This window comes from Synchiropus splendidus, chromosome 14 (assembly GCF_027744825.2).
Source record: "Synchiropus splendidus isolate RoL2022-P1 chromosome 14, RoL_Sspl_1.0, whole genome shotgun sequence".
Classification (NCBI taxonomy): Eukaryota; Metazoa; Chordata; class Actinopteri; order Syngnathiformes; family Callionymidae; genus Synchiropus; species Synchiropus splendidus.
In genome coordinates this window covers 7245603-7267500 of record NC_071347.1, presented here as the reverse complement: position 1 = coordinate 7267500, position 21898 = coordinate 7245603, and the positions used below count along the sequence as shown (strand labels likewise).

The 21898-nt window shown below is 41.5% G+C and overlaps 2 protein-coding genes across 2 annotated transcripts; one reads left to right on the top strand and one right to left on the bottom strand.

The window, feature by feature from the left end:
- The first annotated feature begins 1935 nt into the window (after positions 1–1935).
- LOC128771039 (solute carrier organic anion transporter family member 1C1-like) lies at positions 1936–14582 on the top strand. The gene is made up of 15 exons (XM_053886143.1): positions 1936–2111; positions 4006–4138; positions 7330–7471; positions 7866–7998; positions 9322–9437; positions 9514–9660; positions 9908–10006; positions 10210–10455; positions 10801–10965; positions 11236–11431; positions 11568–11733; positions 11991–12175; positions 13253–13317; positions 13532–13649; positions 14132–14582. The coding sequence occupies exons 2-15, from the start codon at positions 4058–4060 to the stop codon at positions 14355–14357; spliced, it is 2085 nt and encodes a 694-aa protein (XP_053742118.1). The 5' UTR covers positions 1936–2111; positions 4006–4057; the 3' UTR covers positions 14358–14582.
- LOC128771040 (B-cell receptor-associated protein 29-like) lies at positions 14004–19062 on the bottom strand. Its single transcript, XM_053886144.1, has 8 exons — positions 18923–19062; positions 18150–18250; positions 17970–18070; positions 17751–17898; positions 15595–15730; positions 15366–15462; positions 14954–15054; positions 14004–14886 (listed from the first exon to the last, which is right to left on the bottom strand). Exons 2-8 carry the CDS (start codon positions 18239–18241, stop codon positions 14851–14853), a joined length of 711 nt encoding a protein of 236 aa, XP_053742119.1. The 5' UTR covers positions 18242–18250; positions 18923–19062; the 3' UTR covers positions 14004–14850.
- Positions 19063–21898: the final 2836 nt, after the last annotated feature.

Here is a 21898-nt window from a genome sequence, read left to right as displayed (position 1 = left end):
GCTACTTAACAGTAGTCCGTTCCTCCTCCTACTGCCTATGTAGTGCATATATATATATATATATATATATATGTGTATATATATATATATATATATATATATATATATATATATATATATATATATATATATATATATATATATACACGCTATGTATATATCTGTAAACTACGCCATACTTACATGCATCTAGATGATGATCATATTCTGATGTTGTTTTCCAGGTCACACGCGAATGAGAAGACTGATCATAGCAATATTGTTGTGGTTCAGCACAGCCTCTATAATCCTTGGCTCGATGACCGCAATATCCTTTGTTATTGTGAACTTTTCCAAACACTGTTTTTCTGTCTGTGGAAACCTTTGTCTCCTACATTTCAAAGCAACCTGATTTAGTTCAACTCACACCGTCCTTTAAAGAGGACCTTTCCTCAAGATGTTCCTCATGCACATGTTTCGAACGTTGAAGTCCTCCACTCTGTGATGCAGTGAGTCACTCATCACAATTATGCTCTATTTTAAGTTATTGCATGATATATATGCCAAGTATGTATTAACATACAGGGAATTTCTTTCCGGCCGATGGTGACTCATAGAGATTTTCAAATGGGAAATAGAAGAAAATTTATTTACAGAGAAACACACTCAATAATAATAATAATAATAAGAGTAAAAATAAAAAACACTGTGTAGACCAGAATTATGAACCCGCCCACCTCCTTATTTGATCAAGCAGCGCAGGCGAGACTCCGGATCAGATGTCTGCTCCAATGCTTCCCCCTTCTCTGGTACTCTGGAACCAGGTGCTCCACGTATGTTTATTTCAAAATAAACGGTGTAGAAAGCACGCGGACACGACGGCGCACAAAGGGAGAACATGAAGAAGCAGCATCTCTACTCTGAGTCTCTCCCGAGTGACAGACTACGACACTTCGCAACATATCTCTAAGAGAGACGCCTGCCTCCAGGAGAAGGAAATTCATTTCAGCCGCTTGTATCCAAGATTCCTCACACCACAACACAGTTTAATGGTGCAGCCACAAATCCATGCTCAGTGCTCAGTCATATATCAGCAAGGCATATGCACATTTTCTCATTTATATATAAAAAAAACACAGAGAGTTTTGTGCTACAGCTTTCCATAGAAGTCCACTATCATATGTTAGATGCTTAAATCGCCTGGATTGGTCTTCTCCTGCACTTTTCAGGGTCTTTTTCAAATAATGCACTGCAGGGAGTTTCTGTTATAGACTTCAAATTATTTCATTCTTCATCTCTCAACTTTGATGATAAACTGTAAACCAAAAGTCCACCTCACTGGACTTTTGGTGTGAAAAGTGTTGTTTGCTGCAGCAGAGATGGAACTTTGGCGCTGCATTGAAGGGATATGAATCATTTTTTCTTAGCATTTAAATCCAATATTGGCCTAGATATTAATAGATATGGATGTGTTGTTGAAACCTCCATTAAGGCCTTTTTTTTACTCAGCTAAATGAGCCTATCGATCCATCAGTAAGGAAGGTGGAAACACAACTCACGAGCTGTTCCTCTGCGGCTGTCATGGAAACAAGGTAGATAAAAATGTACTGGCGTACTGCACATGTTCACAGGCCTGATGAGCGAAGTCTGTTTAAGTTTTGTCAGCAGAAGTGCTGACTGCTACACTGTCTACCTCCAGTGCATACAGTACATGCAGCTATACAAACAAGATGAATAATTCATTGCTAAGAGCTTGATGAGGTCGGTGTGTTTATTGGTCCGATATGTCAGATTCTTGCCTCTAATTTACATTGTTCTATGAACTGCCGTCGATCCTGAACTTGCCTTGCGGTTCAAGTAACGTAAAAATGTGCTAAGTCCACCGCTGCCCTCAGCACATCACGTGCTCCAGTGAGAACAGAGAGTTCAGTATCCACCCTGTCACTCCCACTGGAAACACACTTGCATCCGCGCTCCTTCCACAAGCAGCAGCATCATCTGACTCACTGGATCATCATGCTATGTGGCTGAGGCTCAGCAGCGTCGCACACGAAAGCCTTTATTGTTGTCTGCTCAGCTTCTATTTACAGAAGACTCCAGAGGAAACGCTGCAGAGCGGTGGAGTGAGTTAGGTAAGTCATTAACGGGCATGCCTACTACCACTGATGGGGTGTGAATGCAGATGTGCACAGTGTGATCAGGAATCTAAATCAGCCCGGGCACGCTGAGGCAGCAGCCAACCTTCCGGGAAAAGCATGGATTTTTCTTGTCCTGAAGCTTAGCTGCGTTATTCAATTGTACTTACTTTTTGGAAAGTATGAGCTAGTGATAAAGTGAAAAAAAAGAAAAATTAAGAATCAAAATGAGCATGTGTTGTTGGTCATCATGCACACTGTGACCAACATAAATGAAGGAGTGTGTGTGTGTGTGCGTGTGTGTCAGCGCCTGCAGCAATGTTTGTTTCCTAGAAGAGTTCAAAGCAGCTGTACTAGATCAGGTATTTATCTGCTGCCCTCGGTCTCTTCTGATGCATCTAAGAATATCTAAGAATACACACTTGCGATCCAAATACTACAAAACCCTGGACCCTCATCGTCCGCTTGAGAAAAGGCAGAATTAGAGAAAAGTGTTGAACCAAGTGAAGCCTTTGATTTCATCAGATGATCACACTCTCGGTGCATGGCTGCGATGGCGTCAAAAATCTCGAGAAACAGACAGAACGCTGACACATTTCACGAGTCTTTGAGACCAACATAGATATTCAGTTCTGAAAACAAATCGTGTACCTGAATGTTACGATAAGAGAAAGCTCAGGTGTCCAGGCTTGATGAGCCATTCTGCAGAACTGAATTCCAGGTGCTGGAGCCGTCTCTTCAACAGGGTAACATCTTAAATCAGAACACTTTCTGTTTACGACCAAGATGTGCTTTCCATCTAGGGTCAGAAGAGAAAGTGAGAGGCTGAATATGTACCTCAGTATCTTTTCAATCAGGCATCTAAACTTATATAGTAAAAATATTTAAACTTTACCAGTTTTTTTGCCAGAGGTTTTTTCACTTATTAGCACAACTTTGAGGAACTTTGATTTTTACGTCTCTGGTCCGAATGATGGGACCCGGAGGGGGCTTTTATAATCTCAATTTTAGAAATGTTGAGGTTGCCAAAGACAGCAGGTCATGTGGAATATACTCATGATCACAACCGTCAATGAGCACCATTTGCTCAAATACCACAGGAGAAATATGTTCCCAAAATGCACGTTTTCATGAGCCTCTTGCTCAGTGTAAGAACCAAATTGGTCCGAGATTCTAGGAACAATAAAATGATTTTATAAACTGCATACTTGTCAGCTTTGGACCTATTTAAGGTGAACAACTTCAGACGTGTCACATGGCTGATGCCAAAGATACAACCAAATGATTTTGTTGAGGTCTTTGTTGCGTCCATTTAATGTCTTAGTTGACAAATATGTTTTGGTCTTTTTTTCATTTTTTTATTGATTGTTTTAACTTAGATGAATCTTAATACCTTAATACCGTTTTGTGCAGTGATTCCCAAAATATTTTGCAGTAACCTGCAAAAGCTATTTGAGTGAACAACTAGGACCCAGTCTGTCATGTATTTCTGTAACATTAGACTAAGATTATAGAAAGATTTTGGAAACACTTTAGAATGAGGAACATATATTGAATATTAATGAACAAAATACATGCTTATTAACCCCTATGGAGTTGATAAGGGTGAACCTTCATTCCATGGTAAATATGGTCAGGTTTAGCAAGTGGATCCTCAGTTCCATTTTCTTCAATTCAAATGAAATGCTGGCTAATATACTGCTAATACACACATATGTTTGATAATTTCACCAAGATTTTAACAAAGCAAGTACTAAAAATGTATTATTATTATTATTATTATTATTATTATTATTATTTGGCATTTAGCAAGAATGAACATCTCTACCATCGTCTATTATATCATCAAACAATTTTTCCATTAAAATCCGTCACTGTTTTTTCCCACCAGGACCTGGGGTCGTCTTTGCGCTTCTATATTTTGGACCATTCTAAAATTTGCCATGAAGAAAACAGACAGCTGGTCGACTGACACCAACCCATCTTCATCATCAGTGAAGAACTCCTGCCCTCCGACTCTGAAGGTAGTTTTGGCTGTATACAACATGCTGCAGACGGCACACAAAATCCTGAAAATGTTTGCACTGTGTCGCCCCCACACAAGGGTAGAACAAATTAAATCCCTGGCTCAGGGTGACTCTAGCAAGTTCTTCCACCAGGCCATTGAGAAAGACGTTTCTCATGCATGAAAAGGCCTCTGTAGGCTTTCACACGTGGATTAAAACACCATGAATATTTGAACAAGTACACGCAAGGTTGGAGTGGAGCATGCGGCACAGTTTCTATCTGCCCTCTTCGTCCCTTCGTGCCCTTTGAACTGGTTAATCGACCAGTGGGAGAATTTATTGGATCAGGTTTCTGCTCAAGTCAAGGAATCTTTGACAGATTAGGAAGTGCGTGTAACAACAATGCAAAAAGCTGCTTAGTGGAATACTTGAAAAAAGAGCACGGAAGAATTAAAGAAAACACAGTCATGCTGATTATTGTTGGACATGTTGTGAATCAGCGTGAGTGTTTTTACACTGGAGAATTTGTCTGCTCGCATGGAGCACACATTCTCATTATATCCAATGCTGCATTGTTAGCTGTGTGCAGGACAGATTAAGATTGACCTACATACTGGAGCTGTGAAGAGGATTGGACTACATTTATGTAGACTGCCAGAGTATTACACTTAAAAAAAGTGTTGAAAATGTTATGTAAGTAAAAAAAGTGGAAACCCTGACTCAACTTTTAACTCTTAGACCCGAGGGCTTGAGACGAGCAATGTTTAGTCTGAAATAGCTATTTTATGAGTCTAAAAGGCCTCACCAGGCTGCAAGAAGAGACTAAAGGTTTGAGCTCCTGAACTTGGCATTCAGGATCAGGACTGGTCACCCTGATCAGGATTTCAACTGGATTTTCAGTGTTGCCTCGTAGTTTACAGTTCACTTAAGTGATGTCAGAGGTGACAAGGAAAAAAAAAGTTTCCTCCTCCACATGTCATGTGATGGGGTGGATGGTTACAGGTATTTGTTTGCAGGTGACTGTAAGAATTTCTCTTTAACAGTAAGATAAGATTATTATTTGCGTAATATTTGCTTACAGCTAAGGTGTCAAACCCAAACACAGTCTGTGAGCTTCTTCTATATTGTAGAGTCTAGAACTCACAGTCCGTTAGCAGGAGTAAACAGAACTTGATGTCGGTCAAGCACCAATTTTTTCTCTGAGGTTCACAACTAACTCTGCACCAAAGGGACTGTTTTTTCCTCCTTGAAGCACAAACATCTGTTTTCATGTCCACTGAAGTCCCTTGCATCCGCACCAATCTATAATTTTAGTTTTCTTTATCTCACCATACTGGATTTCTGTCACAAAAACAATGTTAATTTATTGTAAGTTGGTTGATATCATATTTATATCGACCAACTTACAATAAAGTTAGGAAAAAAAAATTTACAGGTAATTATTTACAGGTATTTATTTATATATATCTATATATATATATATTTACTTTTTTATGTTAATAAGGGTACAATGTTATTCAGAGGTGTACTGATAATAATTTTGTGGAAAAATGATTCTGTTTACAGAATCAACAGACAATAATTGAGAAGCAGTGCTGTAAAGCAATATGTCATTCACTTTTGACTTTCACACACTTCTGAAAGATACCTGCAAGCTGTAAACAAAATAAACCCCACCGTATCAAAGCCTGGAACATTGACTCCTCTTCGGTTGAGTGATGTTTTAATTATCTGCAGACCGGCCGGGTGGTTGCCATGGCTGCACTGATCACTGTCTCTTTTATTGTATTTACATCAAAGTTTGATGGAAAACTACAGGCAGCTCCTTTTTTTTAAAATATCAGCTTGTCACTGCGGCCCAGACTGTTGTAGTTATCATGACTGGTGTAGTTGACCTCTGTTTCCAACAAGCAGACTGATGTTGTCCGCAGCCAGACTTCACAAGTCGTCAGAAAATGTTATGGGTCCAAACAGATTTTGGTCTAATATTCAATGTTGAAACTCTGTCTCCATGTCTGACACCCAACGTTACAAAACAGCTGATCAACAGATATTATAGGGTCAGTGCTTTCTTGTTTACTTTATTGCTCTGACCTGACCTGACTCTGTTCTGTATGTGTCACCAATACAACTAACAAGTTCTATTTTGGGGGCTACTTGTTGTTCACATATAGGCTGCTCACCACAAGTCAAACTGCTGGTCAAGGGTCGTGATCCAAACTGCCAATTCATTTTATGTGGCATGTTAAATACATCACCATGTCAACACAGCGTCGTGACCCACCATCTGCACGGTGTAGATGTCAACAGTTCAACGGGGAACTGGGGGGAAAATGTGAATGCAGCACAATGGCTACTGAATGAAAGACTTCGATATATGTTTGAACAATATTATAACTATTTCCAAGCCACTTGTGATGACTGTTCAATACATTACACTGTTATCGCCTAAAGGTAAAAATCGTCGGGAAGAGCTTGACAACCATGTCAAATATGGTGTTGCCTTTTTGCGCAGCTTGGTTTTGATGGTAAATAGGGGCATGTTTTCTGTTTCACGGGCCGTATGAGTTGCAGTTAGCAGTGAAGCATAATTGAAAGGTTGGCATTCAGAGAAGAGACCAGGCCAGACGGGATGCTCGGCTTTGTGAGAACATTCATCAAACTGACGTCGTCTTTATTATATATATTTTGAAGTTCCTGTACCTTGGTGTTTTGTTCATCAAAGCATGAACATCCTGTAGGAGTACCTGCATATGTGTGTTGGAGCCGCTCTTTGCTTCGAGCTACGGCCGTATGTGGAGGCTGTTATTAGCGCTCACCTGTTTCACATTATGCTGCATGTCAGGTCACAGCGGATGTGCTTGCATCCTGGTGGGATTTCCATCTCTAATCCCCCTTTTGTTGCTCGCTGGGTGCCCACAGGTAGCTGAGCTGAAGAGTGCCTGGCCCAAGCTCTGAAAGTCCATTTGGCTGCTACTGAGCAACAACCTATACAGTGACTTAATGGAATGTATATGGCGTTCCACTTCAATAGTCGTTTGCAAAATGGTTATTTTCCAGTGTTTATTTGGGTTTGTTTTTTTGTCCGTAATTCCATGGAATATTTGTCCTTGAACGTTTATTACTGCTTGAGAGTCACAAAACAACCTTGTTTATGTCGTCTGTGCTGCTTCACTGTCCACACAATACACCTTTCTCTCTCTTCATAGATGTTCCTGGGAGCCTTGTCCTTCGCATACTTCTCCAAGGCTTTGTCCGGGAGCTACATGAAGAGCACAATAACACAGCTGGAAAGGCGGTTCGACATTCCCAGTTATCTGATAGGCATCATTGATGGGAGCTTTGAAATAGGTGAGGCTCAAGTGAACAAATTACTGTGCATGGTTGTTCAGTTACTGTATGTCGACTGGATATCTTGGAGCTCAATATGTATTTCAGCTGCTTTTTATTATATTGTGAATCAGCTAGAAATGCGCAACTCTTCTTTGAAGTACAGAAGGAGAAAAGGGGCCATTTTTGTTCATGCACAACAAACTAGAGACGCAAACCCAGTTGCATCTTTGGACTTTGATCAGGCCAAACAAGCGCCTCTCTGAATAATATCGTCCAGATATAGACTTGCATTCCTTTTTTGGGACCCAGTTATATAAGCCATCTAACATTCCAAAATGAAGGGAAGTCGTTTCCCAAACTTGTGTATGACGCAGGGGATGGAACGTCTTTCATCTGTTTTGTTTCCTTGCAGGAAATCTGTTGCTCATTGCTTTTGTGAGTTATTTTGGCGCCAAGCTTCATCGCCCAAAGATCATCGCAATCGGATGTGTCCTGATGTCTTTTGGGACCTTTTTGATGGCGATGCCTCACTTCATCATTGGTCGGTAAGAAAATTCTCTACATTGGAGCTGTTTTCTCCATTTTGCGAGAGAAATGTATCTTGGTTTTATGCTAAATGTCACCAAGAACTTTTAAGCAGTCTTCTAATACCCTCATATTAGATGGCAAGCTTGATGTGCTTTGAGTGTAGCAAAGGTCCTTCTACATTCACATGGCAGTGACCAAGCCTTAGCCACAACCACTACATTTTTAGGATGATTCTCATGATTGGGCATGGGGCACCAGTTCAGTCTTCATTGTGGAGCTTGCCATGTTATATGACGGTAATATGCAGAGTTAGAAGACCGACATGAGGCCTAATATCTTGATGGTAAAAAAACGATTACGGGATAAGGCTATTTATTAGCCACAGCCTTGTTATACTAACTGACACCATTTTGTATGTTTCAAAAGGAGTGCCACCTTATCCCCAACTTCTGCCTGTCTTTTACGTGATGTGATTCCCATATGCTGCAGCTGGCAAAACAAGTATGATGTTTCAACATGCAACGTGAATTGGTGGCTTCAGTATCACTCTTGGTCGCAAAAGTCCTCTAGTCGCTATTTGACACCGTGGGATGGTGAATGTTGTCATGACTGAAAATGCTTGAAATCTACCTGGACATGAAACAGAAACAAAGCGAGGAAAACGAGAACAAAGGAGGCGGCTGAAACAGAAATCAAGGTGCACGGAATTTAGAATATTTGAAGGAGTTTAGCGAGAGAGAAGTCGTGGGAGAGTTTACCATTAGGAACATGAAGAAACCATTTGGCCACGCAGACTGGAACCCGGAACTCAGCGGGGCTTGCTCATCTGACAAGCTCCAGCTGCGCAGCCATTAAGCTGGAGGGAAAACAGGAAGAGGAAACAAAACAGGCAACAACAAAATAAAAGCATGGGAAAAGACACAGAACCGGCAATGACAGAACAGACAAACAAAGTGCGGACATGACTACTGTCTATACACATCGCCTGGTTGCCACTTCCTGCACATTTGTGGAGCATCCACTGCCAGCTCTGTGTCTTGGTGTGTCTTAATCTTATTGGCCACTCCCTCTTGGAAGTGTGAGTGTGATATAAGCAGACACCAATGAAGTGGATATCAGTACCAAGTCTGTTAAGGGCGATGGCTTTACTATAATCTCAGGTGGAGAGATTCAAATCTCAGGTGGCTTTCTGTCTCAGCTCCTGGTTTGGTTGGGAGATGGACGTGGGTTTTTTTGTCAAACTCTGAACAATGTTACATGATGGAATTGGTTGATCCAAGCTGCTACTAATTATGTTGGAGCCCTGTGTGATTTTAAAAGTCCTCCTTTTATGTACACAGCTATAAGATTGAATCTTCAATTGGCCCTTCGTTGAATTCGACGACAAACATCTCCCCATGCGCAGCAGGCTCACCAGAGCCAGTGGATGATAGACCCTCTATCATGCCCTCCAGAGGTAAGACTCAACAACAATTCAAATTCCATATACTGTGGTTAAGGAAATTATTTCCCCCCTTACTTTCACTGCTTAGGATGTGAGCGAGAGTCTGGCTTTTCTATGTGGATATATTTGTTCCTGGGAAACATTCTACGTGGGATTGGAGAGACACCAATTCAACCCTTGGGAATCTCCTACATTGATGATTACTCGCAATCTGAAAATGCGGCCCTGTACATTGGTAATACACTACTGTCGCCACACTCCTCCATTCACTTCCATTCATTCTCCATCTTGCATACATACAAGCCAGTTTGAAGAAAACCCTGCTGCCTTGAATGCTGCGACTCAAACTTACACGACTAGACGTGATTTCATGAGAGACTTTTAAAAACTACTGAAATGTATTATTGCAGTGAAAGCTCAAACACACACAAGCTAGTAAATCACTGCTAATTCTGTTCATTTAAATACTTCCATTTTTTCAGGTTGGGTCCAAACCATCTCAATCATAGGCCCGGTCTTTGGGTACCTGCTGGGCTCTCTGTGTGCCAAAGTCTACGTTGATATTGGTTATGTGGACATGGGTAAGAACGACGAGTTCGGCACCCACACAATAACTACACCATTAACTACAGTATTGTCATGATAACTGAACTTCAATTCCGACTTATTTTCCAACGTATTACGATAAAGAGGTGCAGCCTCAAGTTTTCCGCCTTTTTGTCTTCAATGAGGAAGAAGCAACAGGAAGAGAAACACAACTCTGATGTTACAAATGTCCTCCCAGATTCGCTGACTATCACGGCGGGAGACGCCCGCTGGGTGGGAGCGTGGTGGCTGGGCTACCTCATCGCCGGTGTTATCACCCTGATGTCTGCTGTTCCTTTCTGGTTCCTGCCTAAATCCTTGCCCATGCCCGTGGACAAACACGACACCAGCTGTAGCCCGGAGGAGACCAGGTTTATCAAGGACTCCGGAGGAGATCACAAGATCAGATCTGAGGAGCCGGTTAATTTACAACACATGGCCAGAGGTTTGAGATTAGTCACGTCGTGTGCTAGCGTGAGAGAAAAACATCAAATAGTCATTAATTTATGCTCCTCGCTTACACTGTGGAGGAGCCAGTTCTTTGAATTTCTCAAGTAAACATGGGTAAATATTGAATTTGCAATGAAACTGTCCTGAAACAAATGACATACACTGACACAACTGAAGCATCTAGTTGGTCAGAGCAAGGCTGCTTCCAAAAACAATATAAATTTTTATTTTATTATTTATTTTAATTCTTTTTTTTTAAAACATGACAATCACTGATATTCCATCAGTCGATTTGGAGCATGAAAAATATCAACTATTAATACGACATTTCCTCTGCCAGAATTCGTGCCCACGCTCAAGAGCCTCCTTGGAAACCCCGTCTTCATCATTTACTTATGCGTCACCATCATCCAGTTCAACTCTCTCATTGGCATGGTGACTTACAAGCCCAAGTACATCGAGCAGCACTATGGCCAGTCGGCCTCAAAAGCTAACTTCCTCATGGGTGAGTGGAATATTATTATTGTTCCGTTTCAACATGGCTACATTTCTCCCGCAAAAGGTCATCATTAACGGACACTTGGCGGAGGCAGAAATCTCTCATAAGTGTTTCATGAAGCAGCTTCTGATTCATATTTTATAGTTCAACTCGCACTTCCCAATTGCACCCTCATCCTCAATAGCCAGCTTTGAAGAAAGGCCATAAATTACAAATGCAGCTTGAACTCTATTGTGTGATGTTGATGTCATTTTCTCTGTCTTGCTCCATGAACAGGGATGATCAACATCCCGGCTGTTGCTCTGGGTATGTTCTCAGGGGGAGTTGTCATGAAGAAGTACAAACTCGGAATCATGGCGGCGGCTAAATTTGCTTTCGGGACGTCTATACTGGGCTACTTCCTGTCGCTGCTCTTCCTTGCCATGGGATGCGAGAATGCCAAGGTGGCAGGAGTCACTGTCTCTTACAGCGGGTAAGAAACACTTGTATTACATTAATCCACACCATTTCATCCTCCTCTCTATTTGAATAAGTCCAACACGGTCTGACATCTCCTCTTATCTATTATTCAACATGGCGGTCAATAATGAATGCCTTTCCGTATTCAGAGATGAAGGCCTGTCGTACGAGGAGCGGTCGCTGTTCTCAGAGTGTAATTCTGGTTGCTGGTGCTCACAGAGGGACTGGGATCCAGTGTGCGGGGAGAACGGCGTCACCTACGTTTCCCCGTGTTTGGCCGGGTGCTCATCGTCTTCCGGCTCAGGCAGGAACACGGTCAGAATCGGAAATAGATGTCAGATGTTCCAGGCCTGTTTCACTGCATCCTGGCTTGAGTGTGTGTCAGCTACATGTGTGTTTAAATAAGCTCTTTAAATACAGAGAAACTACTCGAGGTGCTCTTCCCTTCAGATCTTAGCTGGACTGATGACTTATTGAAAAGATTTGTCTTTGTCATGAAGGATCTTTCCACCATCAGATCAGGATTGTTTTTAAATACATCCGTGCTGTTCAATATTCCTTTTCTCTCCCAGGTGTTTGAGAACTGCAGGTGTGTAGCAGTCACTGACGGCTCCGCGCTAAACCTGACCGCCACCTTGGGTCAGTGCCAGCACAGAGACGGCTGTGACCGGGTTTTCCCATACTTCCTGACGCTTTCCGTGCTTACGTCATTCATCATTTCACTCGGGGGAACTCCGGGATTTGTGCTGCTGGTCAGGTGAAGCAAAAGTCTGACACAACTTCTCCCAAAAATATATAACAAAAGAGATGTTCAGTGTGGAACCCAATATGGTCAATACACAAATATACATTGAAATCACAAAATTTAAGATTAAATTATCCTGAGCAATTTGAGGCAGCACAGTGGTTAGTAGTGATGGTTTCAAAAGGTTTCCTTATTTTCAGAGCTCAGTAAGTGGGGCTCTTCGTTTAAAAAAATAATGTGAGGTTTCATTGAAATATTGGTCTAAAGAGCCAAAGATCATGTGCAGACAGTGCCATCTACTGGGCTCCAGACATGAGGACACAGTTTCATGAAACCTCATCAACCCACCTGAGGTAAGTGCTGCGACCGCAAAGCAAGAGGGTCGTGGTTTGAATCCAGCTTGAAGCAGGGCTAGGAGTGAGCCTATGTGTGTGGGGTTTGTATGTTCTGAGTGTCACTGGGTGGGTTTGACTGAGCACTCTGGTTTCCTCCCACATACCCAAAACATAAAAAAGGGTGTTAAAGATTTTCTTACTGCACCTGCCTTAGATAGATGGTGATGTTTCACAAAGCCCCCAGGTCTCTCTGATCCCACATAAGAATGATTCATTACACTTTATTATTGATCATGACCATGTTAGTACAACAGATTATTGACCAAGATTCCTATCAATATAACAATAACAATCACTAGCCTCGCACCTTCTGTTAGCAGCTTATTACCAGGATTATGAAGAGCCAGTTTATTTCATTGTTATCGTTTTACTAACCTATGGTTCTATGGGACAATAATGCAACATTTTTGGCCCTTTTTTTTTATTATTGTCAGACGTATTTTTTTTTTTTAACCCTATAATGCGATGTTGCACGTCCAGTGTTTTAGTGTTGTGTTATCATATCAATTGCCCATTTGTAATGAAAATGTAAGTGTATTTTTCTTCAATAAATCCATCATAATAGTGCTTAATAAAAAAGCCATTCACACAAAGCACATTATAGATCAGTCTAATAGTTCACTAACATATTCTAACTGCTGTATATTTAGCCAAAGCTCCATTTTTTTTACTTTTTTCTGTTACCTCTCTGCAGATGCGTGAAGCATGAGCTCAAATCTCTTGCTCTTGGAATCCACATGCTGGCCACTCACATCCTGGGTGAGAACCATCCTTCATTTTTTTCTATGTATTTTTCTGAAATGTCAGGTACTAGCTTTGCAAGAGCTGACATTTGGCTCAATGAATTTCATATATTTAAACAAATGATTCATATGAGGCCCTTCACTTTCTGCAACACACACAGCAGTGTGTTATTGCTACATTTCACTGACATTTCTTTCATAGTTGTACCTATTGTTTCTTGGCACAACAGCAGGGATACCAGCTCCGATATACTTTGGAGCCATCATAGACACCACGTGTCTGAAGTGGGGCTACAAGGCGTGCGGCGGACGAGGAGCATGCAGAATATACAACACATCAGCCTACAGGTGCTTGACTTGTTCTGGTATTTCATCCTCTGCTCATTTTGTTGAATATTATTGGGAGTATTTTAAAAGTATTTTGTTATCTGGGGCAACATTAATACTGACAGTTTGGAGGTCACATTAGTGATGGTAGCCATATCTTTAAACAACACATGAGTTATTCAGTGTATTCATATGAAAATCAACAGATATGTGAAAAGGCAGAGGAAACCTAACAGAAGGATCATCATGAAATGAGGATTTTAAGTCACAAAAATAATAGAAATTAAAAAGAATGGAATCTCAAATCTCAAATGCCATGTTCATAAATAACTGAGTGAAAAAAAATACAATCGAAACGTATAAAATGAAAGCCAATATGTATTTAATATTACAACTGAAAGCTCATAAATAGATGGATTGATGTCAAAAGGGCAAATGTGTTGAACAGCAGAGCAAATACAGCTAAAAGTTATCCCTTGATGTCTTGTGTTTGATGTTCGCAGGATATTGTATCTGGGCCTGACATTAGGGTTGAGGACAGTTTCCTTCCTTCTTTGCATTTTGGGCTTTTCTCTCCTCCAAAGACACGTAAAACAAGAGGAGAAAACAGCCTTGGCCAACAGCAGCGGTGAGCAGGAGTCACTGGAGAAGGAGGAAAACACTTCTACACAACGCGAACAATTTATGGTGACCTCCAGCCAGAGTTCGGACAGAGAGACCCACTTGTGATCCTCGGCACGGTTTCTTGTCTCACTCAGGAATGTGTAGCACTTGGGACGACTCTTTTGAAAACCGTCTGTTCGTCCAGGGTTTATAAATATTAAGTACCTGATCCAACATCTTTTTCTTCAGCCAATTATCTATTTCAAATATGTACATTTGTCTAAGAAATCCTATTGAATTGTGGTGTCATTTTTATGTTTGATACTGTACGAATAAAGACAATACAGCTGACTTGGACTGTTTTTTTCTGCACAGCATGTGAATTACATTCATTCTTTCAGAAAGATCAAAGATCAGGAGGAGTCTTACAAGTTCTGAAAAACTTTCAAGACAAGCAGATACAGTATAAACATTTAATAAAATCAAGTCATTCATGAGCAGCAGTCGCCAACTCTTCCTCCCAATAACTCAATGATTTGTTGTCGATGATAGATCTATTGACGATTGACCATATTTATTCCTAACAATAACAAACTTGAGGACGAATTCTCATCTGTGTCTATTGACCCTTTTTATCTGCAGCACTTTGGACATTCTGCAAATAAAGAAGAGGAAGGGGTTTACCGCCACTCATGGGCATCACGGATGTGTTTTATCAATACCTGCAGTCGATGATGTTCGTTCAGCAGTCGGTCGTACTCTTGAGCAAGACCTTTGGCTTGCCTGGTCATGGCTTCCACCTCTGCTTCAGACTTGCGTGCAGCTGGACACACACACAGGTTTGTTTCACTAACTTTTGGGGGACCTCGCATTGCTTGACCTAATCCTAACCATCCAAAACAAACGGCGAACCTAAACAAGGAGCTAAAGCAAACTTAAATTCCATTATAATGACCTAGTTATTTTGAAGTTTCAATCTTAAAATTGAGGATTGGAGTTGTGAGGACCTGCAGAAAACACACACACACGCACACACACAACAACCTCATAATCGTGTGTCATGTGTTGCTGTCTTGACATATCAGAATAAAAGATCAAAATAGTGTCAAACTTGTCATGTGACTAGACTCTCACCTGCTTCAGCTTCCTTCAGTTTTGCTGTCAAACTCTCCACCTCCACCTTCAGTTGATGTTTGTTTTCCGACATTGATTTTTCACCCTCCAGCAGCGCCTGAACATAGAGTATGATTTTTTTTTCTTCCCATAATGTGCCATGAGGTTGATTCAATGCAATAAGCAGGTACTAAAAACCTGACAGTTTGACAGACATGACCATCCACTTTATTTCAAGATATTTTCTTACTCTTTTTAACGTAGCGTTGTCCTCCTGGTGCTTTTTGGCTGTTTTCACCGCTCCTTCCAACTGGGCCTGGAGTCCGGCACTGTCCTCCAAAGTCACAGCTACTTGGTTAAGCAGCGTAATGACGCGCCGCATGATACTGAAAATGAAGAAAAACAAATTCATTTTGTTTACTTATTTCTGTTTATATTATACTACTATAAGACAGAGGTGCTTAGTTTTGAATGTTTGGACAGTTTAACTCAGGTTTTGGAAGGCACCTATTTTCACCACAGCTACGTTCTTAGCTATGCTAAGCTTAACTACGCTAACATTCATTTTGTCTATAATTTGTCTGCATTTCTTTCTTTTCTAGGCCTGATCTCTGCATATCAAATCAAACACAAGAGTAGGTTGTTTACCATAGAGACACATGAAGTTGTGCAAGAATCATCTGCATAAGTCATTGTTTTGTTACCTAGCAGTAAGCATGGTCTCACTGCTCCACAGCACAGTATAGCAGTCACATTATATGTTTGGGGTTTGCCATCTTTTTCGCATCATCACAAATCGCAATAAAAATCTTGATTTTTGCGTTTTAGTTACTAGCTACTTTAGTTACTATTGGCTGTGAATGTCATTACGAAAGTGGAGACCTCCATGTGCAACTGGCTGCTGGACTTTCTCACCAACAGAACCCAGTCTGTCCGAGTAGGAAGTAACACGTCAAGTGTTATCTCCCAGAACATCGGCTCCCCTCAGGGATGTGTCCTCAGCCCACTGCTGTTCACTCTGCTGACCCACGACTGTCGCCCCAAGTATAGCAGCAACCACATCCTGAAGTACGCGGACGACACAATGGTTGTGGGTCTCATCCAGGACAATGATGAACTGGCCTACAGGAAGGAGGTGCAACATCTGGTGGACTGGTGTGAGACAAACAATCTGGCCCTGAATCTCGACAAGACGAAGGAGATTGTCGTGGACTTCGGGAGATCAAGACACAGCCATGCCCCTCTTTACATCAACGACAGGGCTGTGGAAGTGGTGAGTACAACCAAATACCTGGGTGTGCACATCACAGACGATCTTAGCTGGTCACTCCACACCTCCTCCCTGGCAAAGAAGGCACAGCAGCGTCTGCACTTCCTGAGGCGGATGAGAAGAGCTTCCCTGCCCCCCCCCATCCTGACCACCTTCTACAGAGGGACAATCGAGAGCCTGCTGACCAGTTGCATCTCCGTCTGGTCTGGGAGCTGCAGTGCATCAGACTGGAAGTCTCTGCAGAGGGTGGTGAGGACAGCGGAGAAAATCACCGGGACCCCGCTCCCTGCCATCAAGGATATAGCAGATATTCGCTGCTTATCCAGGGCACAAAGGATCATCGCGGACTCTACTCATCCAAACTATGCACTGTTCTCCCTCCTGCCATCTGGCAGACGGTTCCGTAGCATCCGATGCAGAACCACCAGATTCAGGAACAGTTTTGTTCCTGGTGCTGTCAGGTTGCTGAACATGGGACAATAGCGGCAATACTGTTTATTTGTTCAATTGTACATCCTCTGGACTGGCACTTATCTGTTATTATTTTATTATTATTTATCTATCTATTTATTTTTGGACATTTCGTTTGTTTTTGGAAACTGGAGGCCTCAGACCGAAATTTCGTTGCCATCATATAGTAATATGTTTTGTGCAATGACAATAAAGAAAGTCTAAGTCTAAGTCTAAGTCTAAGGAAGATTGGTACTGTAGAAATGTGATGTACATTCAATGTTTTTTCATGCAAAGCAGGAAAAAAGCATGGATTCGATTAGGGAACATTTATTATGCTAAATAAACTACTTATTCACATGTGTATTAGTAGCAGTAATTGATCAGTATAAAGTATTCTTCAGACTGACTTGATGTTCATCTGGAATAGTCACTGAAAGTTCACTTGAAACCATTACTGCCAAGTATTAACTGTAAATAAACAAGCAATTTGTTTATCAACAGTTAAAATGCATTCTCCAATCGGAAGTGTTGGCCTTAATTTACAAAACTGTAAATACAGTGAAACTCCTCAAATGTTAATGTCAAAATAGCAAACAACAAATCTATACTTCACTATCACAGGGATTCAGTGGGACCTCCAGATGTCACAAGATGGTTGCCAGTGGCCTTTTACGCAAACTTACAGCCACAGAAAGAGAGAGAAGCCAGAGATGTAGAGGTTCCTCTGCGCTCTGAAGAGCTTCATGTGGAGATGGTCAAAAAGATTGGTGTTCACCTTGGCTTCTTGCATGGACTCAGGTCCAGAGTACTTGTTCACCTCCCGGAGTGCGTCTGCAGATGAACCGTCATGAGACTGAACACAACTTGGCCTTAGTACATCCTCAAATGTGGTGACTTCTTACCAAGGAAAAGGACAATCAGGACCATGATCATTGTAAAGAAGCATTTGTTCCAGTATGGAGACAGCCAGTTCCAAATTCTCCAGCTGAACACCAAGCGCCATCTGTTGAGCATTTGGAAAATAATCTGCATCATGTTTTCACACATTTTATTTTTTTTTGTATTGAACAACAAGCAACTACCTCCTGGCAGATATGAAGGGTAAACACAGGATGAGGTTGGCGGCGATTTCCACGTAGAGGAAGAGTGCGACCGCGGTCCACTGCAGAGTCATGGTGAACTTCTGAAGAGACCATCAAGCATGAATTAGTGTTTACAGGAATTTTGATTGTTACACTGTGGCAGGTGTTTATCTTATTTTTTCATTATTTCAAAGTAAATTCATTTAATTTCAAATTGACTATTTTCTTATAGTCTGTTTGTTAAACATTATATTATCAGGATTTGTAAATTTAAAAAAGTTTATGTGCTTAATTTTATTTTTTAAATAGTTCTTCATACGCACATGGAAAGTACAGTGTTTTTATTTATTCTATTTCAAATACTTTACAGTGCTTAAAGTGTGTTTTAAGTTGAAATAGTGTAAACAGTTTTCCAGTATTTAATTCAAGGTGGCATTTGACTTTATTTAAAGTATTTTTTTTTTAATAAAGAAGAGGCTTGTTTAAAATAAATAAGCGTCAGCAGAAATCGAAAGTCTTTGTTCTTTAATATTCATCAAAGAGGTTGGGACTTTTCAAACCAGGGTGAAATGGGTGGCACGCAACCGGTTTTCTGATTCTAAACAGCGAAACAAAAGCTGATTCATCGGGTCTGAATGCAACAAGTGAAAGTCCAGTGAGCAAAGAAGAGCCGGGTCGATCCTCTGTCGACACATAATAAAGAGACGACGACTCCAAACAAACAAACAAGTCCATACATGACATCAAGTAAAGCACAAAGGTATAAAACTTACCAGTAAACGTTCGATTAGTCAACAAACGTCCGCGCGCACGTCTTCGGGAGCGCGCACGGTCTCAACTGCTGACACAGCTCGATTGTGACCGAAAAGCTTCTCCACCTGTTCACCAACTTTGTGAACGAAGACCTTCCTTTAAGCACAAACAAATAAAAAGTATTTTTCAATCCCGATTTTGCGTTTGCGTAAAGCGCGTGTCCCTCTCGGGGAGTAAAAGCGCGAGTGTGTGTGTGTTTCCCCCCGAATCTCGTGTTACACACTACCTTCCTAAAATAGCCTGCACAGCAGTGACACATTCAAATGCACATTCTGTCCGGTTTGTTATCCTAAAATAGAAAAACCATCACATAACGCAAGTAAATCTCTGACCACAAGATGGCAGAGTGAACTAGTTTAACCAGTAAACCTATCGAGTAGTTCAGTGTTGACGGTAACAGGCGACTCTGAGTTAATGTTGAAACGATGTGCATCAAAAATCGCTTTCTAAACTCTGACTTTATTTATGTGCTATGCATCAAAATGAATTTGACACGGTCCACTGTAAACTACTACTATTACTGCTACTTCTCCTCCTCCTCCTCTTCCTACTAATAATATAATGCTCTTATAAACAAAAGCCATTATAAACAAAAGTGCAGGGACCTTCAAAGAAATCATTATTAGATAGATAGATAAGATAATATATGTTATGTATAATGAAGGTAAAAACAATATTTTCATGTGCACATCCTCAATCTAAATAATAAAATATGAATGACAAAATGTTCACAAAAATAAAATAGCTGAGTATTGAGCATGTAACTCTTCAGTTGCTGCTTGATACACTGGAACAGGGAAATTTATTGAATAAAATAGTTTCAGTAACTTGCCTCAAACTCTTCCAACTTCCTATGGCATAACAATTTTCAATGGCAATTTTTGTGAATAATAGTTCAGAATTTTAATGGCATGGCTTCACGATACAAACATAGTTAACTAACCACACGATCATTTAAAAAACTGACAAAACCAGAACCCTCATTTCGACTTTATCAGATTGGCAGTTTCACGCTGACCTCACGAGGGCCAGAGAAAAACAGGCAGAGGGCCACATGTGGCCCCAGGCAGACGCAGGCATTCGCTCAGGAGCTACTCTGCTGTACCTCCCCTTCTCTCCCGGTTCTTGTGAAACTGGACAAACAAATATATTGGCTCTCTAACAGGTCTTCACCCCAATCTATCAAAAACAGAAGCGAATTCTCGACCCTTCTGGGCCCACATTCTTCAACATAATGATGTTTTTTTTCCTGGCCCAACTGTGATCCCAGAGTACTGGGTGTATATTTACCCTCACCACTTGATCCAGTTTGTCTATTCACCCGGGCTTCCTGTCTGAAATAGACTGATGGCTGCCGCCCTCTTTGACTGCGTCTCTCAGGAGCGTTGAGGAGCAGAAATGTTTACAGCTGCATCGTGTGGCGGCTTCTCGAGAGCAGAGAAATGACTGAAGCAGGAACTGAATGTGCTTTGATTGCTGCCGGTCTCTTTAGCATCTCAGAGGTCGCAGCTCAGGAGACGACAGAGTCATCCGAGGAGGAGGTGACGACGAGCAGATGGTCCAGCTGAGATGAGTCTGCTGTTTCTGGAATTGCAACCTGAGATCCTCGTCGTCCTCCGCCGTGTATTGCTGAGCCACAAACATGTTTTCTTGAGAATACTTTTCCGAGGAACGGAGTCTATTTACGGGTGGCGGAATTAAAAGCGGATTTCTTCAGGGGTCAAAAACATCAACAGGCGAGGTTTCAGTTTAACAGTTCTTAACAGTTTCGGTCTGTAGGAAAGGAAAGATGTTTTTAATGAGACTGAATAATTCAAGATGCAATCGGAGAGAAGGTCGAGGACAGACCTGATCGAACACAAGCACGACTTTGTGTGTCTTTGTCTTTGTCTACAGCATCATATCAGAACCAAAAACATCTCACTTCTCCTACTTCCAGTTAGAGGTGGGTCACACACTGGACAGGTCCTAAGTACACCCCAGGAAAATGTAGCCCTCAAGACATTTCGAGTGACTGGGAGGACTGAGGGAAGAAATCAGAGTGTAGGAGGGAAACTCACATGACCAGAACATGTCGTTTAACCCTCAGGCTGGACTGAAATCCAGGGTCTTCATGAGACTTAAAGCATAAAATTAGTGGGTGAAATGGAAGCATGGAGTACAAAATGCACCACTGACCTCTGAAATTAAACATTTCAAATTGTGCCGAAAGACAAGTCTTCTCAAGTCAAAGGCATCAATCTACTGAATGATACAGATGAGCAACTTCAATAATTCATGGTAAAAAAAAAAGCATCAAACTGGACTTGAAGAAGTGAACAATCTCAACCCCCTGACTGAATGGGCAAAGTCTCTGCATATGATATATCAATTTGAAGTAACAGGGGCATGAGCATGCGTCATACCCTCAGAATAAACAGCCCCTCGCCTTCGAATAGTGTGTTAGACTGCATCTGCCCCAAATAGAGACTGTTACTGTCTGACGGTTATTTGACCCGACGGATCTTAAAATACAAATTCAGCTGTTGATTTTCAAGCAGGGGTCAAGTGCATCAAAGACATTTATGGGACGAATCAAATGGCACATGTTGGTGAATATATGGTGGAAAGCAGGAGCTGATGTCAAAAGCAAAGAGGACTCAATGAAGTGGGGCCACTGGTCTACTGTTAGAGGACTTTTGTGACGTGAATAAATGACAGCAGAAACGCCGGGGGGATGAAGCCCCACCTGAACAGCTGCCATTGAAGCAGAGATGCAGCCTTTGCCACATTGGACGCAGTAGGTGTAGGCGTTCATGCTCAGCATTCGAGTGAGAGAAGGTGGGTAAAAACCCCAGAGTGTGATGATACATGACCACCGTCCGTTGAAAGGCTGCCCTCAGATGCGAAGCCACAGATCGTCCATCACGGCCCACCATAGAAGATGCATGAAGAAG

What these genes read in the sequence shown, in the direction of transcription:
- LOC128771040 (XM_053886144.1), bottom strand. Translation starts at nt 18,241, where the DNA reads ATGACTCTGCAGTGGACCGCGGTCGCACTCTTCCTCTACGTGGAAATC. An exon ending in CCCTTCATATCTGCCAGGAG is followed by an intron (nt 18,071 to 18,149) that starts GTAGTTGCTTGT and finishes AATGCTCAACAG; the next exon opens with ATGGCGCTTGGTGTTCAGCT. An exon ending in TTCTCTCTCTTTCTGTGGCT is followed by an intron (nt 15,731 to 17,750) that starts GTAAGTTTGCGT and finishes CTTCATTTTCAG; the next exon opens with TATCATGCGGCGCGTCATTA.
- LOC128771039 (XM_053886143.1), top strand. Translation starts at nt 4,058, where the DNA reads ATGAAGAAAACAGACAGCTGGTCGACTGACACCAACCCATCTTCATCA. An exon ending in TTTACAACACATGGCCAGAG is followed by an intron (nt 10,456 to 10,800) that starts GTTTGAGATTAG and finishes TTCCTCTGCCAG; the next exon opens with AATTCGTGCCCACGCTCAAG. An exon ending in CCGGCTCAGGCAGGAACACG is followed by an intron (nt 11,734 to 11,990) that starts GTCAGAATCGGA and finishes TTTCTCTCCCAG; the next exon opens with GTGTTTGAGAACTGCAGGTG.